A 16,648-nucleotide genomic window follows, 5' to 3' on the forward strand; every position below is an offset into this window, starting at 1 on the left:
AACAACTGCAGTGCTCAGAAACACATTCAACGCACCCAAACTGGGGGCTTTTAGTGCAAATACATTTGTTGGGAAATTGTGCTTGGGAGACTGTGTGGGGGAAACGCAGCGCCTCTTGGGACTGGGATCCCGAACAACACCAGCAAAACCTCTGTTGGACGGCACCCGCCGACAACAGGCAAACATGTCTCCCTGCTCCCGAAACTCCTGAGTCCCGAGTCCCACAGCTAGGAGGACTGTGTTTTCTTCTTTTGGGACGTCGAGTCCCTCTGGAGCCCCGTAGGAGGACCTCTGCTCCAGGCCGTCTTTCGGGGAGCTTGGCCGTGGTTTTGTGGCTGTGCCGTCTGAGGGTTCAAGCTCACGGGTCGCGTCATCCTCTTCGCTGGGGGTGGCGGTGCCCGAGCTGGATTTGGGTCTCACATCTCGCCTGGGGATGATACTGCGCAGTGCTTCGGTCTGCTTTTTCCTCTGCTCGAATTTCGCCTGTATGGCGTCGAGAGATTGTCCAAACAGCCCGTCGGCTACCAGCGGTTCATCCAGGTAGACGGCTCTATCCCTATCCGGGATGTCAGAGAGCGTCAGCCACAGGTGCCTTTGGGTAACCACCGTCGATGCCATCCCTCTGCCCAGTGATAGCGCTGCACAGCGGTATACACGGAGGATGTAGTCAGCGGTGATTCTCACCTCATTCAAGAGTGGCATCACAGGACTCTCCGGCGGTGTTGCGGCTCCAAGCTCCGCCAAGCGCATAGCTTGGTATGTTTGCAGCATGGTAATGGAGATCAGGGCACGAGCGGTGGTCGCTTGAGCCTTGTAGATTTTCTCCAATTGATCAGCGGAGAACCTACAGTGCTTAGACGGAAGCGATGTTGGACCACCCACACTGTGATTTTGGGATGGGGCCAGATATGCTGCCAAAGACGGTTCCATAGGCGGAAGATTCACCAGTCCGGCTTTTTCGACGCCTTCCAGGTCCAGATACTGTCCATAACCCGGTACCGTGACGCGGGTGGACAGTGGTTTGTTCCATGAAGACGTCAACTCAGAGATAAAGTCTGGGAACATGGGTAGATGATGCTTGACTGCGGCCGGCTCCGAGGGGAGATAAAACCCCGCGAATCGCGATGGCTTCTCCGCAGGAGGTGGGGATGGCCATTCCACGTCCAGTGTATCAGCTGCACGGCGGCAAAGAGAGAAGAAAGACGTGTCGCCCGGGTCTGCTGGCGCAGCAGCGGCAGCCTGACTCGGCAGAGACTCATCCTCATCATCGGACAGACCATGAACATCCACACCGATGTCCAGTACGTCCTCTTCTCCCTGAAGGGGTTCTAGCTGAAGCTGAGACCGAGCACCTGCATTATCGGCTAACCCATCAATATACTCCATATGGTCTGCCCAGCTGGAAGCGGGGACTTCGACCGAAAAGCCGTCCTCGTCAGAATCGGATGAAACTGGGTTTCCCGCCTCGGAGAGCAGTGGGTCTCGCCGTGAGACAGCAGCCTCTCCCAGCACCTTTTAGAGGAATTTAACCCGCCTCTCCAGGGTCGAGCGACGAAGCTGGCGACAGAACGCACATGCTTCGGGCTCCGCCAACGCTCTGCGAGCGTGAACGATCCCAAGACAGACGGGACAAGCCTCATTCTGGTCCTTCTCATGAAGCGAGAAGCCGCACCCATGAGGACAGGGACGAATAGGTGACTTCTGCTTCGCTTGTGTTGGCTTTGTGCTCATCCCGAACCACAAAGCCAGACCGAACTGCTTGAAATTAGCGCTTCGCGGGCAGACACGCTTACCAGCAGGCAGCAGTGACTAACTCCAACAAAAGCAGTTGAACTAATTCCAAGTAGCCCTTTGAAAAGAGACACAGAGCTAACCAGCAGCAGCTAGCTAGCCTGACTCAAAGAGGTGTTCTTAGCGAGGTGAAGAGCGTAAGAACTGAGTAATGACGATGATGACGGACAGGTATATAGTGCAGGCGGGGCCTGTCACCTGTCGTCCTCACATCATTTGCCTAGGAGGCGTGATTAGAGGTGGCTTCAGCCAGGACACGCAGGGCGTGATATCCCATACTCATGTGTTGTACTGAGTGAATCGACTGAAAGGGAACAACATGGTGCTTAAATCGGCATCTGGTTTTTAAGAGTTTGGTGCAGTGACATTTTGTAGCCTTTTTTCGCAATTGAATTAACTCAGATTCACTCTGTTATACAATCAGCAACTGTTGTATATTCCAAATAATAGCTGGAGTATTCTTTAATAAATGCAAAGTCTTAAAAATACAATTTTAACTGTAATAACATTGGTAACTTCATTTTTAAAACTCTCTTTTAAAAAATCCCTTTTAAAGCGTTGTTCTGTGTTTTAACTAGACTCCATTTAAAGACTACAAGTCTAGTTCAACATTTTGTAGTTGACTAAAACCCAAAAATAAGTAAAACGACACTTTTTTGATTTTGTATGAGTGTGCAGCCAGTCAGAAAGTCAAAAACTACAATGCTGATGCTAAAATCAAGGTGCGGTGTCAAAACAAAGATATAGAAAGTACAGGGGTTGGACAATGAAACTGAAACACCTGTCATTTTAGTGTGGGAGGTTTCATGGCTAAATCGGACCAGCCTGGTAGCCAGTCTTCATTGATTGCACATTGAAACCAGTAAGAGCAAAGTGTGAAGGTTCAATTAGCAGGGTAAGAGCACAGTTTTGCTCAAAATATTGAAATGCACACAACATTCTGGGTGACATACCAGAGTTCAAAAGAGGACAAATTGTTGGTGCACGTCTTGCTGGCGCATCTGTGACCAAGACAGCAAGTCTTTGTGATGTATCAAGAGCCACGGTATCCAGGGTAATGTCAGCATACCACCAAGAAGGAATGTTCGGGTGCTAACCCGTATTGTATCCAAAAAACATAAAACCACGGCTGCCCAAATCACGGCAGAATTAAATGTGCACCTCAACTCTCCTGTTTCCACCAGAACTGTCCGTCGGGAGCTCCACAGGGTCAATATACACGGCCGGGTTGCTATAGCCAAATTTTTGGTCACTCATGCCAATGCCAAACATCGGTTTCAATGGTGCAAGGAGCGTAAATCTTGGGCTGTGGACAATGTGAAACATGTATTGTTCTCTGATGAGTCCACCTTTACTGTTTTCCCCACATCCAGGAGAGTTACGGTGTGGAGAAGCCCCAAAGAAGCGTACCACCCAGACTGTTGCATGCCCAGAGTGATGGTTTAGGCTGCCATATCATGGCATTCCCTTGGCCCAATACTTATGCTAGATGGGCGCGTCACTGCCAAGGACTACCGAAACCATTCTTGAGGACCATGTGCATCCAATGGTTCAAACATTGTAAAAACATTGGGAAATCTTTGGCGATCAGCAAGACACACTCAATAAAGGAGTGGTTCTGCAAGAGGGGACCACAGACCACTTCTCAGTACCTTTGCTTTCTGGCTGATGTTTTGGTCACTTTTGAATGTTGGTGGTGCTTTCACACTCGTGGTAACATGAGACGGACTCTACAACCCACACAAATGGCTCAAGTAGTGCAGCTCATCCAGGATGGCACATCAATGAGAGCTGTGGCAAGAAGGTTTGCTGTCTGTCAGTGTAAAGAGCCTGGAGGCGCTACCAGGAGACAGGCCAGTACACCAGGAGACGTGGAGGAGGCCGTAGGAGGGCAACAACCCAGCAGCAGGACCGCTACCTCCGCCTTTGTGCAAGGAAGAACAGGAGATGCACTGCCAGAGCCCTGCAAAATGACCTCCAGCAGGCCACAAATGTGCATGTGTCTGCACAAACGGTTAGAAACCGACTCCATGAGGATGGTATGAGGGGCCGACGTCCACAAATGGGGGTTGTGCTCACAGCCCAACACCGTGCGGGACGCTTGGCATTTGCCAGAGAACACCAGGATTGGCAAATTCGCCACTGGCCCCCTGTGCTCTTCACAGATGAAAGCAGGTTCACACTGAGCACATGTGACAGAGTCTAGAGACACCGTGGAGAGCGGTTTGCCCTCTGTAACATCCTTCAGCATGACCAGTTTGGCAGTGGGTCAGTAATGGTGTGGGGTGGCATTTCTTTGGAGGGCTGCACAGCCCTCCATGTGCTCGCCAGAGGTAGCCTGACTGCCATTAGGTACCGAGATGAGATCCTCAGACCCCTTGTGAGACCATATTCTGGCGCGGTTGGCCCTGGGTTCCTCCTAATGCAGGACAATGCTAGACCTCATGTGGCTGGAGTGTGTCAGCAGTTCCTGTAAGATGAAGACATTGAAGCTATGGACTGGCCCGCCCGTTCCCCAGACCTGAATCTGATTGAGCACATCTGGGACATCATGTCTTGCTCCATTCACCAAGGTTACGTTGCACCACAGACTGTCCAGGAGTTGGCGGATGCTTTAGTCCAGGTCTGGGAGGAGATCCCTCAGGAGACCATCCGCCGTCTCATCAGGAGCATGTCCAGGTGTTGTAGGGAGGTCATACAGACACGTGGAGGCCACACACAATACTGAGCCTCATTTTGACTTGTTTTAAGGACGTTACATCAAAGTTGGATCAGCCTGTAGTGTGTTTTTACACTTTAATTTTGTGTGTGACTCCAAATCCAGGCCTCCATTGGTTAATAAATTTGATTTCCATTAATGAGTTTTGTGTGATTTTGTTGTCAGCACATTCAGCTTTGTACAGAACAAAGTATTCAATGAGAATATTTCATTCATTCAGATCTAGGATGTGTTATTTGACTGTTCACTTTATTTTTTTGAGCAGTGTATAAAACAATGTAAAGATTTTGTAAGATTTTTGCCCTGAAAACGAGAAAAAGTCTGGAAAAAAGACAATCATTTTTCCATACTGCATTTATTTTCCATACTTATCCAAAATAATTTCATATTGCTCTCTAACAAACCTCAGCTGGATTTATACTGAGACTAAATTACACAGCTGAACTGAATTTTATTTAGAGACATCAAAAAGGGAACTGAATACAAATAAAAAATACACACCGCACCTTTCAGAATATTAATTGTAAAATAAAAAACCTATCATTTACCTTTCATTTCACATTTGTGCACCACTTTGTGTTGGTCCTTCACAAAAACGTGTGAATGTGGCAACGTTCAAGTAGTGTGAATACTTTTGCAAGGCACTGTAGAGTATCTGGCTAACATAACTGACCAAATACTTTATCACAAATATGTTTGTGGATATTTCAAAAACTTTTAAGTGGTACTAGATGCAAAGCTCCAACCTCACTATACATGAACATGAGTTCCACCCAAACATGCCATAGTTCGTCATCAGAAGAACTAAACCCAGCATGCAGCGGCGTCACATGAATGAAGGGTACTCCAGAGGGTGTCCCTTTTACACTGGGGGTGGGGGGATACATGCCCACTTCAGCTTCAGCAGCCCCTCCATGTTCTAGAAAACACCCATCTCACATACAGAAACGTTTTACAGTAACAGATGACCACATAGGTGCATGTGCTGCAGACAGTATGCTACAAGCACAAACAGAAGCACAAAGATGATCAATTGTACAGATATAGTTATAAAACTGATGGGTAAAACTGTTCTAGGTATCAAAGCATGACCAGGAGTGTCATCGCAATGTAAAAATCAAATAAACAAAATCAAAGATTTGAAGAACTTCTTACCTTGTCTAGGAAGCAGAGCTTGTCCTTGGTCTTGGCGTCCAGTATCTCCACCTCAAAGAAAACAACAGCCTTTTTAGCTTTTTTGGCAGGTTTGCGTTTTGCAGGGGCTTGACCCGCTGGCAGGGCAGCTGCTGCTGCGTTATTCGCCCTTTTCCCGCTGGCCTCTAACGCTAAGGCATCCATGTCTCCTTTGCTCCTCCCGCTCGTAGTTTATTCCCTTCTTATCCCCCTCAGATCTGCAGCGACCTCTCTAGATCTACACAGAGAGACGAACAGGCGAGCGAGGTGGCGCTCAGCTATGGAAATAAATCTGTCCCTTCCCCTCCGCCTCCTCTGCCCCACCCTCTTCATTCAGCTCTCCTTGCTCACCTCTCACTTCTGCTCCGAGGCTTTATTTAACAGCCGCCTAACGGCTCGAAGCACAAACATAGTCCACATGAGCGTGAACAGTTGCATACAGAGGCATGTCAAGCATCCCCAATGCCAGATTGTTTAGTGAATGCATGTTGGACAAAGGACACTTATAATTCATGCAGCTCCTTTCCTAAGATGCAGGGAATGCGTTTGGAAATGCAACTCTTCCCTAAAAACTGACCACTGTGACCCCTGACATCTCAACCTCCAGTGTAGAGGGAGGAAAGCAGAGAGGCATTATGACAAACAGCGCTTTCCTTTACCAGTCTGACCCCATCTTCTTCTCCACAGCTAAATATAAACATCTCATATCAGCTCTGCCCATCAAGCCTTCTCCCAACTGACCCCACACAGATCTGTGCAGTGATGTCATGGGTTTACTTTAATCACAATATGCCGGCGATTTTTAGAGACCAGTTACAACCCACAGGTCTGTCACTCGCACTGAAACGCCCCATCGGTTTAGAGTCAAATTAGCGAGTTGGACTCTTGATCTGTCTCAGAAATTAAGTTTAAACTTTTCCAGCTATCCTGAAGTGATAAAACTCCCGATTCTCAGGAATTTGTGGGAAAAATCCCTCGCCCGACAGCAGTGAAACTCCTCCACTTTCTCCCAGGATAAAGGGTCAGGGTAGGCTTCCAACTACTCCATCCATAACCTTAATATAAAATCCACTAAATCAAAATGCTTTCAAAGCAGCTTGTTTGTCTAAACATCCACATTAGATAGGGCCATTATTTGTAAGGTTTTGGACTGACACAAATTGTTTTAGTGTGTTACGCTAAAACAATTTAACAAGGACTCATTTAATCTAAATTAACCCTGTTTATTGAGTTCCTTTCATACATACCTTTATGTTTTTAAATCTGAATTTTGCCTGGTTAACATAAAAAAAAAAAAAGAGCCACACATAAAGCAAACAGGACACATGACACCACAGCTGTGACTTCGGGGAAACAACCCCATTCCAGTCTTTGGGCCAACTCCGCTCTACCTCCCTCCTCATCTCAGCCAAAAAAACCGCCTCCAACTGCACCGACAGTTGGAGGCGGTAAAACACTCTGGGCCGAGGACGAAGCAGGGAGATCTCCATTTTAATTGCTACGGCGGACGCGGACTGCGACTGTACCTTGGTGGTCTGATATGTTCTCCTGACTCGGAGGTAAAACCTGGTGTACTTGAAGCGATATTGCAGAGAAGTGTAGAGATAATGTGCTTTATATACAGACGTAGACATACCGTATCGAGTGGTTTGTGGGAATCACTGAAATGTCGCATTTCTCTTTGCTATCTCTCATAATTACAATAAAAGGATTGAAATGTTAATTTTAAAAAAAAGCCACACTGATATTTGACTGAAGTTTTCTGTTTAAAGCAGTCAGAAAGTTTTAACAAGAATTTATTTAACAAATCATTCAGTGTCATTTGTGCGATGTTGTTTAGCTTTCATTTTATCGATGCAAATAGTAAATAATGGAAGATTTACATTCGTTTAGGGTTTTCCTTTTAGAATATTCAATAATTTACAGAAAATATTCTAGCAGACATACTTTTTAGCATTTATAATAATGATGCACTGATCAGTTAGATTAGCAATCAATTTCCACCTATTTTCCATTGATCTGTAAGTCAAATACTGAAAAATCTGATAGTTTTTCCTGTTCATTAAATGCGCCCATCGTGAAGGTTCAAACTTTAAGTCCCTAAATGCATCAGGAATCAGCATAACTGATGCATATTGTTAATTTCTAGTCTAAAGACTTTGGATCACACCCGATGTCCATTTATTTTGGTCCTACAGTTTAGCTTAAAAGTATTCATACCTCCAGCAGTTGGTTTCTTCTGGCTGGAAGCAATATTAACTTTTAGGAGCGGCCACACCAGAGCTCTGAATCTGAGAATCTGTGGAGAGGCTCAAGATTAGGGTGATGGAAAGTAGGCCTTTCAACCTCAAAGACTTGGAGCTCGTTATTAAAGAGAAATTCCTCAAGATACCTGTGGAAAAATGCAAAAAGCTGGGCAGCAAATAAAGGCACCATTTGATTTCTCTAATTTAAATAAAAGCTATTCCATTAACTATTTAAGGGCATTAATAATAATTCGATATTTCAAATTTGGCAAAATGCATATACCTTTTTTTTTCTTTCCAAAATGATATGGTATGAATAATTTTTAATTATTGATAATTTTACACCGGTTAACTCTAACAAAATATGATAGCCTTTGACCTCTGACCAAATCAGCTAACTATGAGTGTCCTCCTGCTGGTAACCATTTATTGGAGTTGTAAACTCACAATTCCTTCAGGCAGACGATGAGCACATGAGTAGAAAACTTAATTTAAATAATCTATTATCAAAGCAGCTATGAACTGAAGCAAAATAAGTAGAAAAGTCCTTTCCTACCCAAAGAAATCAACCACAAAACCATTAAACGTCAAAAGTACAAAATTAAGGGGCAAAATGAGCTGTAAAATAAAATGATCAGATAAATTTTATTCGGTTTATTTCAAAAATACATTTTTAATCCCAATAAAGATACCTGCTTTGAAGCAGAACAGGCCTTACTTTTATAACCCTTTCAGTTATGGTTGGATTAAACACCACTACCTTGACCCTGAAGAACATGATTTTCTTTCATGGACAAAGTGTGTAACATTTAACTGTTGAGTTAAAGCAAAGTTTAGACAAATAATGTGTCGTCTATGTTAAACGTCTAGAAAGAAAGTTGGAATCAGCAGGTCAGACCTCTATGAAAGTAAACCGTCAGTATCGGCCTGATCAAGATATCTCTAATAAATACTATATTATTATAACTATAATAATCAATATGATAGCCTCATGTGATCTTATTTATGCAGCATTAAGTTATTGTTGCATTGACATTTTAGAATAAAAGCAATTAGCTCCTGCAATAAATCTTGCCATTTTGTTTTTGGTCTGTTTAAATAGACTCAAGTTAAAATTTTGCTATTAAAGCTTAATGTACCATTATATTCTAATTCTGACCCTAGCTCACTACTCTCGCTCATGTTTCTAAAGTAAATGCTATAAAATAAACTGCCTTCTTGCTTAGGAATGCTCCAGCTGTAGTTCCACATTAGCAAATCTGGCACAGAACTTCAAAATGTAGTAATTTTTTGATGCATTAAAAAACTGAAACAGTAGAATAGGGACAAATACGAGCAGTAAAGTTTGATCACCCTGATGCTTTTACAAATGAACTATTTCAAAGGCAAAACAAATGAAAACTCTGTTTAGAAGAGTCACAGATGTCTCCAACAGGGAACTTCACATTCATTTACAAGGTCGCGTTCAGCATTCCTTGACAGAACCTCAGCGATCAGGCATTACATCATGATCAGGCTGCCTAATAGGGTGTTGTTTTAACATCTTAACAGGGTGTTGCTGCCAAAACAGCCATGACCCATCAAGGTATAGATTGTGCTAGACCTCTGAAGGTGTGCAAATGGTATCTGGCAACAAGATGTTAGCAGAAGATCCTTTGGGACCTACGAGCTGGACCCGTCTGTCCAGCACATCCCAAACATGCTCAAATGGATTGAGATCCCAGGGGGCCTAAGTCAAGACCCAAAACTCTTTTGTGCTCCTCATACCATCCCTGAATCCTTTTTATTTTGTTGCAGGGCACCTTATCCTGCTGAACGGGGCCACGGCCGTCATGGAATACAGTTTTCATCCTGACTGAATTGTGGCTATGCAACAAGCTGTGATGTACTCTGTAGCCTGACACCTTTCTATCAGAACAAGAAATGTCATATCTTGTAATATTTTAGCTGCATTTGTAGTTAATGATAATGTAATTTACTGTGTATGTTAAATTCACCGTTATCCCTTTATTTATGTGAAAAACCAATGTACTGCTTACACGTAGTAGGAATAAACTGTGTTCACCACAACAACTGAATATTATTTTTCCTACAGGTTCCGAAAAGTCCATATTTGTCGACTGAAAGAAAAGGGAGCAGACCAACCAGTGGTTGTGTCAGTTTCTGCCAGACTACTTCAGATCCTGTCTGATGGGTTTAGGGTGTTTATGCAACTGTGAGCTGATGCAATTCTGCAAGCCCTAAAAGCTTCTGTAAAACCTTTGACACATTTTAATTTGAGTGATAAATTTGTAAGATTTACATTGTAAACCCGCTAAATGTTTCAGGAGGTTTAATCCTAATTTCCCCCATTTTGCACCTCTTCCGTTCAGATGATTAAATGGGCTTGTATGATTGATTAGCTCTAAATCTCGCAGACAGTGTGGATTCATTGCAAAGAGCTGAAGTTGCGCTCTTGACTCTTCACCTGTATTATTGGGTAAGACTGAGCAAGATAAGAAGCGCCATGAATCATTCCGGCCAGAGATGGCGATGCTGTCGCGAGATTCCTGCACCACGAGTGTCTGCATTGGGCTTAAATGCTCAATTAAACTGGAGAGGTACCAGAGTTAAACACACAGATATTAGAGTGCTAATGCTCCGCAGGTTTTTAGGACGATGTACGCTGCGAATTTAGACAAAACAGGCCATAAATCTTTTCAGATAACAATCCATCATAGACGGTGCTAACCGGGAGAGCTCTACACCGCTTAGTTCCACCTCTTAATCCAACTAGTGGAGTTAACAAGCAGGGAGGCGATGCAAAAACTCAGAACTAGCTCGGTTTATTCAATTTAATCCAAAAGAAGCCCGGTTTAACAATGAATGAGCACCACTTACCTCGTAGTGCTTCATCTTGGCAGTTGGTGTCTCTTCCTTAATACCTAGGATAAGTGACGGGTCAATGACCAATCAGCGTATAAACATGCGGGGGCTCAGGAAGTTGTGGGCGGATACCACAGCTCAGTTCAGCCTATTAAGGCCAACATTAGTCAGGGGAACACGCCCACATTGTCGGGTGTGGCCAATGAGATTTACGCAAATGGAAAGTGCAACGCCTTTGCTTGAGATAATAGGATTGACTTAGGGATGACTTACTTTACCAAAAGAACTATTATTTTTTGCTTACCTCATACCTCGGTGTTCACCTGGACAACAGACTAGAGTGGAGATGCAACTGTGAAGCCATCTACAAGAAGGGACAGAGCAGACTGTACTTCTTGAGGAAGTTTAGGTCCTTTGGTGTTTGCAGCAAGATGCTGCATATCTTCTATAAGTCTGTTGTGGAAAGTGTGATCTCTTCTGCCATCATCTCCTGGGGAAGCAGCATCAGAGCCAGGGACTTAAAAAAGCTCAACAAGCTGATAAAGAAGGCTGGCTCTGTTCTGGGGACTCCTCTGGAACCTCTGGAGATCATTGTGGAAAGAAGGATTATTCATAAAATGAAGAACATTATGGAGAACCCTGAGCATCCTCTTCATGAGACTGTCCTACAACAACAGAGTGTCTTCAGTCAGAGGCTTCTTCAGATCTGCTTTAAGACGGAGCGCTACAGGAAATCCTTCCTGCCCACAGCCATCAGCATCTACAACGGCTCTTTGAGGAAACCTTCATAATATGAGCTATAACAACATTTATTTTCCCTTTGGGATTAATAAAGTATTTTTGAATTGAATTGAATTATTAAGTGTTACTTTGCGTAGGCTCATCCTTTAAATATTGCATAATACTGTTAAATGCCGGTTCATGTACATTTCTTCCTCCAAAAAGTGTTTTGAAAATGAAGTTAGCCTACTATTACTAGTTCAATTTTTTGTTTATTTATTAAATAAAATAATTTCCTTAATGCTGGCTGAAGGTTAAATATATTCTAACCTTCAGTGAACCTTCTCTGAAGGTGTTTCAACATTGACAGTGTGACATTATGGTAACTATGAGGGAATGGTCTTTATAGATTCACTAGGTGTTAACTAAAACTTTCACAACGTAACGGTCAGAGAACTTTGAGAGAACCTTTGGAGAATGTAAGTTTCACAGAACCTTTGGTAAACTTTTGGGAAGTGTTCTCGAAAGGTTTCCTAAAGGTTAACTAAAACTTGTACAATGCAACCTTCAGGGAACCTTTCTATAAAGTTATTTAAAGGTTCCCTGAAGGCTACTTACAACTTTAAAGATGTAACTGTAAGACAGCCCTTAGAGAACTTTGGTGGAATGTAATCTGAAGGTCCCATGAAAGTTAAAGGACAACCAATATTTGAATCATCTTGATACATTGTTCCTTCAAGGTCCTCGAAGGAAAGAGAGAAGTAGGTTTGGGATTCAACTAACCTTTATGTTCAAATAAAGTCCTCCAAGCTTTCCTTTATTTTTGTCTTAGGAATTTTCAGAGTACACTAAATGAAGATTAAAATGATCACAGACCTCACATCTATTTTAAGACTATCAGTCGGGTCAACATGTAAACTCATGTCTAAATTGACATGTCAGAGATTTCACAATAATTCCAAAGTCTTTTCAAACTGAAAGCCTGAAAATTAAACACTAGGTCTTGAAAATACTAATAATACTAAAATACTAATAATAATTTTCAAAGGTCCCACAAGATTTTTTTCCCCAATTTATTTAGTCTGACAAGAGAATATTTCCCTTAAATTCGCGTAAGCAGAGCCAGTGAGAAGGGGGCATTAGAGCTTTTGTTTAAATTTCCACGTTGTTCAAAAAAAAAAAAAAACTCCCGACAGTACGAAAAACCTTGCAAAGCATCGTGGGAGTTAACGTTTCCCAGTGGGCGTGGCTTTGCCTGTGGCGTCACAGTGGAGATTGGTCGGGCTGAGTGTGGAGAAGTCTAGAAGTTTCCACGCTGTTTATATGGAACACGTTGGGAACTTCAACTGCCCGAGTGGAGTCGGACAACCGACCTGGCGCTGAAGCGGACAACTAAACTTTCCCGATAACTTTGAAAGAATATTTAATAATTAGTAAACAAGCGCCGCTGGATGGTCAAGATGGGCAAGGATTACTACGACATTTTGGGAATTAAGAAAGGAGCCTCAGAGGACGACATAAAGAAAGCTTATCGCAAGCAGGCTCTGAAGTACCACCCCGACAAGAACAAATCCCCAGGGGCGGAGGAGAAGTTCAAAGAAATAGCTGAAGCCTACGACGTTTTGAGCGACCCAAAGAAGAAAGACATTTATGATCGTTTTGGAGAAGAAGGTGAGCATCATCTAAAACATGCATCAAGTCAGCTCAGTAAACACGGTTATGATAGGAAAACCTTGCTAAAACCTTGGGTGAAACGTAACGAATGTTAGCATTTTAGGGTACAAACGACCGTTAATGAGAATCTGGGTCAGGACGCGTTGTGCTCGGTCTGTCCTTCATGGTGAGTTTACCTCCGGGGATTAAGGCCCAGCTTTACAGAACCAACTCAACACCTTTTCCATAATAAATCCATTGGAATCCTAACGGGAATTTGACATACCTGATGTTTGCAGGGCAGTTGGACGGTTCTGTTTATGGAAGAAGAAGCAGGATTAGCTTCGGCTACTGATACTAGCCTCCTGTTGGTTTATTTATATCTCTGCTTGATTTTCTTTATTCTTTTAACTCAAGCGCCCGTTTACACAGCGGTTCATTTAAACCGAAACGGTGAAATGATTGTCAAGAGTTGGTACCCTGTGTAGTTTCTCCTGACGTGTTGCCATGGTGACATCATGTTCACATAAACACATAGGCGGTAGCTGCTCTCACGTCGGTACAAGAGCACAGTTTTTGTTATGATGGAGGCTGGAAATCTGGCAGATCATACAGCAAGTTGTTGCTTTCAGCCACACGGTGGGTATGGAGCAGACAGTGAGTCAGAACATATTTATAGAAAACCCTTCACACAATTGAGTGAAACAGGGAGTGCTTTAAAGATGTTAAAACAAGAAGCGTGAAATTAGCAATCCCACCAAATATACCAAACTATATAAAATAATAATTATTAAACAGCTGGAAATAAATGTAGAACTATTAGCCAAAAAGACATTCAGTTATACTTAATTTACAATGAAATAAAATGATTGGTTTAGAAAGTAGATTAAAAATAACTTTCAGTGCCTCATGTTTAAAAACGGAATAGAGCCAAAGAAACAATTAAAACTTGATAAATGGATAAACAAAATGAAAATGATACAGATTTACTGAAGTTCAGCTAAAGGCCAGCATGTTGCTTTAAAAATAACTCGGCTGCCTTCAGGTATTCAGGAAGGCTGTTTTTAAAGGAATGAAGCCTCACCGTAAGTTATAGTTTCAACTCAACAAAAATCAACAAATACCTCAAGTGTCTGGAGGGCTCGTTGGGTAAAACGCAGATTACATAAATGGGATGGACTAAAATCATTAATAATAAAAAAGAAATGATAATAAAGCACCATAACATTTTTAACGCACTAAAACACACAGGTACCCAATACAGAAATGTGTAGACCTGCATCACGCAAAGTCCCTTTCTGATCCTTGTAAACATTATACGATACGGCCAAACAAAAGTTTTTTACGTAATAAGTTCTTGTATTCTGTGTTGCATGTCAAAATTAAAAAGTTCCCCAACCAATTTAAGACTTATCCTGTGTAAAACAACAATATGCTCATTACTTTGGATAAATTTGAGCAAATCTCTCTTAATCTCTTTTCCCTTTAAGCATTTATTGTCAATGCACAAAGATATTTTATTAGTTGTATTTGATGAAGTTATAATTTAATTTTTGTAAACTTGTGCGAAATTACTATAGTTTCAGTGGCTTTGTTTAAATTAGGGTGATGGTCCAATATCTGAAAGCCTTTTATGAAATCTGTGAAAATAAACCACAGCTAGTTTTATTGGTGTTATTCTTTCATGTGTGTAATCAGTAATTGCACTCAAGTATCTCAAAATTACAATTGCATTAAAAGATTAACCATTGTTCCTCCCCCTTTTTGTTGGTTTAGGTCTGAAAGGCGGAGGAGGACCAACAGGGGGCAGTGGACCTGGCACCTTCAGCTACACTTTTCAGGGAGACCCTCACGCCATCTTTGCAGAGTTTTTTGGTGGGCGTAACCCCTTTGAGCAGTTTTTTGGTGCTCGAAATGGAGGTATGGAAGAGGACATGGACACTGATGACCCATTTTCTCGATTTGGGATGGGCGGTGGCGGAATGGGTCCTGGCGGAATGGGCGGCTTCTCGCGCCCCTTCGGCCCTGGCATGGGGGGAATGGGCAGTCACACTAGCGTCGTAAAGAAGCAGCAGGACCCACCCGTGGTTCATGACCTTAAGGTGTCACTAGAAGAGGTGCTACATGGTTGCACAAAAAAAATGAAAATCTCTCGGAAAAGACTCAACCCTGATGGCCGAACGACAAGGATGGAGGAGAAAATCCTGGAGGTGCACATAAAGAGAGGCTGGAAAGAGGGCACCAAAATCACTTTTGCCAAAGAAGGGGATGAGACGCAGAGGAACATTCCAGCAGACGTGGTGTTCGTGTTGAAGGACAAACCTCATACAGTGTTCAAACGGAACGGCTCGGACGTCATTTATACTGCCAAGATCTCACTACGCGATGTAAGTCAGGATTACTTATAACTACAAAGAGCATTTTGACTCCGAAATATTTTAAATAGAACCTATACATTATTAGTATTGAGGTGAATCACATTGCTAACTGTTCCTTACTTTATTTTTTTATCCCATTAGGCCTTATGTGGTTGTACAGTCCAGGCGCCCACACTGGACGGCAGGACAGTGACGGTAACGACCACAGATATCGTACAGCCAGGGATGAAGCGATGGGTAAGCGGGGAGGGGCTACCTTACCCCAAACGACCCGATCGTCGAGGGGATTTGATAGTGGAGTACGAGGTGAAGTTCCCAGAGCGGCTCAGTCAAAATGCACGGGACACCATCGCCCAGGTTCTTCCACGATCATAAACAAGATGAACATAGCTGCTGGACTCACACTTGGCTGCCATCTTTTTACTTATAAATCAGCATGAACGTTCACAGGTCAGAACCGCATCGGACATTAAGAGTTACACTCCTGGTGTCAGATTGCCCCAAATGTACATGGATCCCAGTAGTATAAATATGACCTTTTGAGAGATTTGGATACAGTGTGCGAGTGCTGCTTTTCAGAGGCTAGATTGTAAATATGTGAGCAATGTTGTGTGGTGTTTGGTTTACTGGGTTTCTATTTTCATGAAAACTGTACAATAAATGAGAAAATACATGTGCTACTATTCTACAGAATCTTTTGCTTCTAATAGTTTTCATTGAGAAACATCTATTTTTTTGTATGAAGTAACAGCATCCAGGTTTGCAGTGGATGTTTTTCACAGATGTTTGAGACATTTTAAGTGTATAAGAACAGATTCTTTACTGAGAATGGCAGCGAAACGCTGAGGAACGACCGTCGGATGAAAGATTGTTCACTGTGTCTTCTATGATTGAAGCTTCGTTAAGAACAATAAAGAGGAACACTGGGTGCTGTTTACGCCTGAGGTCTCCTGTATGTTTTTATAACGTTAGTGTCTGCATAAAATCGAAATATTTCTATGTAAAATTATTTCCCCATAACATAAAAATTATTTTATTTCCATTTGCCCTCAGGATGACTTTCTCGTGTCGTGCTCTACCATGAAGCTATATGCAGACAATAT

At 42.8% G+C, this 16,648-nt stretch overlaps 2 protein-coding genes and 1 long non-coding RNA gene across 5 annotated transcripts in view; 2 read left to right on the forward strand and 1 right to left on the reverse strand.

The window, feature by feature from the left end:
- Positions 1-13,674, reverse strand: part of tecrb (trans-2,3-enoyl-CoA reductase b) — a 29,257-nt gene extending 15,583 nt beyond the window's left edge. The window contains exons 1-2 of one of the 3 annotated variants that reach the window (XM_047365014.1): positions 13,454-13,674; positions 5,666-5,716 (exon numbers count right to left, since the gene is read on the reverse strand). Coding sequence is in view for 2 of the 3 variants with exons in the window: in XM_047365011.1 (XP_047220967.1) it covers positions 5,666-5,848 (183 nt within the window). In the remaining variant the exon portion in view is untranslated. Of the gene's footprint in view, positions 1-5,665; positions 5,935-10,809; positions 10,896-13,453 lie in introns of those variants that run through there. The other 2 variants (XM_047365012.1, XM_047365011.1) reach the window with 2 other exon arrangements.
- On the forward strand, positions 6,059-9,999 carry LOC124868156. Its single transcript, XR_007038253.1, has 2 exons — positions 6,059-7,242; positions 9,727-9,999. It is a non-coding gene; the product is annotated as an uncharacterized LOC124868156 (long non-coding RNA).
- dnajb1b (DnaJ heat shock protein family (Hsp40) member B1b) lies at positions 12,769-16,482 on the forward strand. The gene is made up of 3 exons (XM_047365010.1): positions 12,769-13,185; positions 14,944-15,554; positions 15,687-16,482. Exons 1-3 carry the CDS (start codon positions 12,966-12,968, stop codon positions 15,918-15,920), a joined length of 1,065 nt encoding a protein of 354 aa, XP_047220966.1. The 5' UTR covers positions 12,769-12,965; the 3' UTR covers positions 15,921-16,482.
- Positions 16,483-16,648: the final 166 nt, after the last annotated feature.

This window comes from Girardinichthys multiradiatus, chromosome 5 (genome assembly GCF_021462225.1).
Source record: "Girardinichthys multiradiatus isolate DD_20200921_A chromosome 5, DD_fGirMul_XY1, whole genome shotgun sequence".
Classification (NCBI taxonomy): Eukaryota; Metazoa; Chordata; class Actinopteri; order Cyprinodontiformes; family Goodeidae; genus Girardinichthys; species Girardinichthys multiradiatus.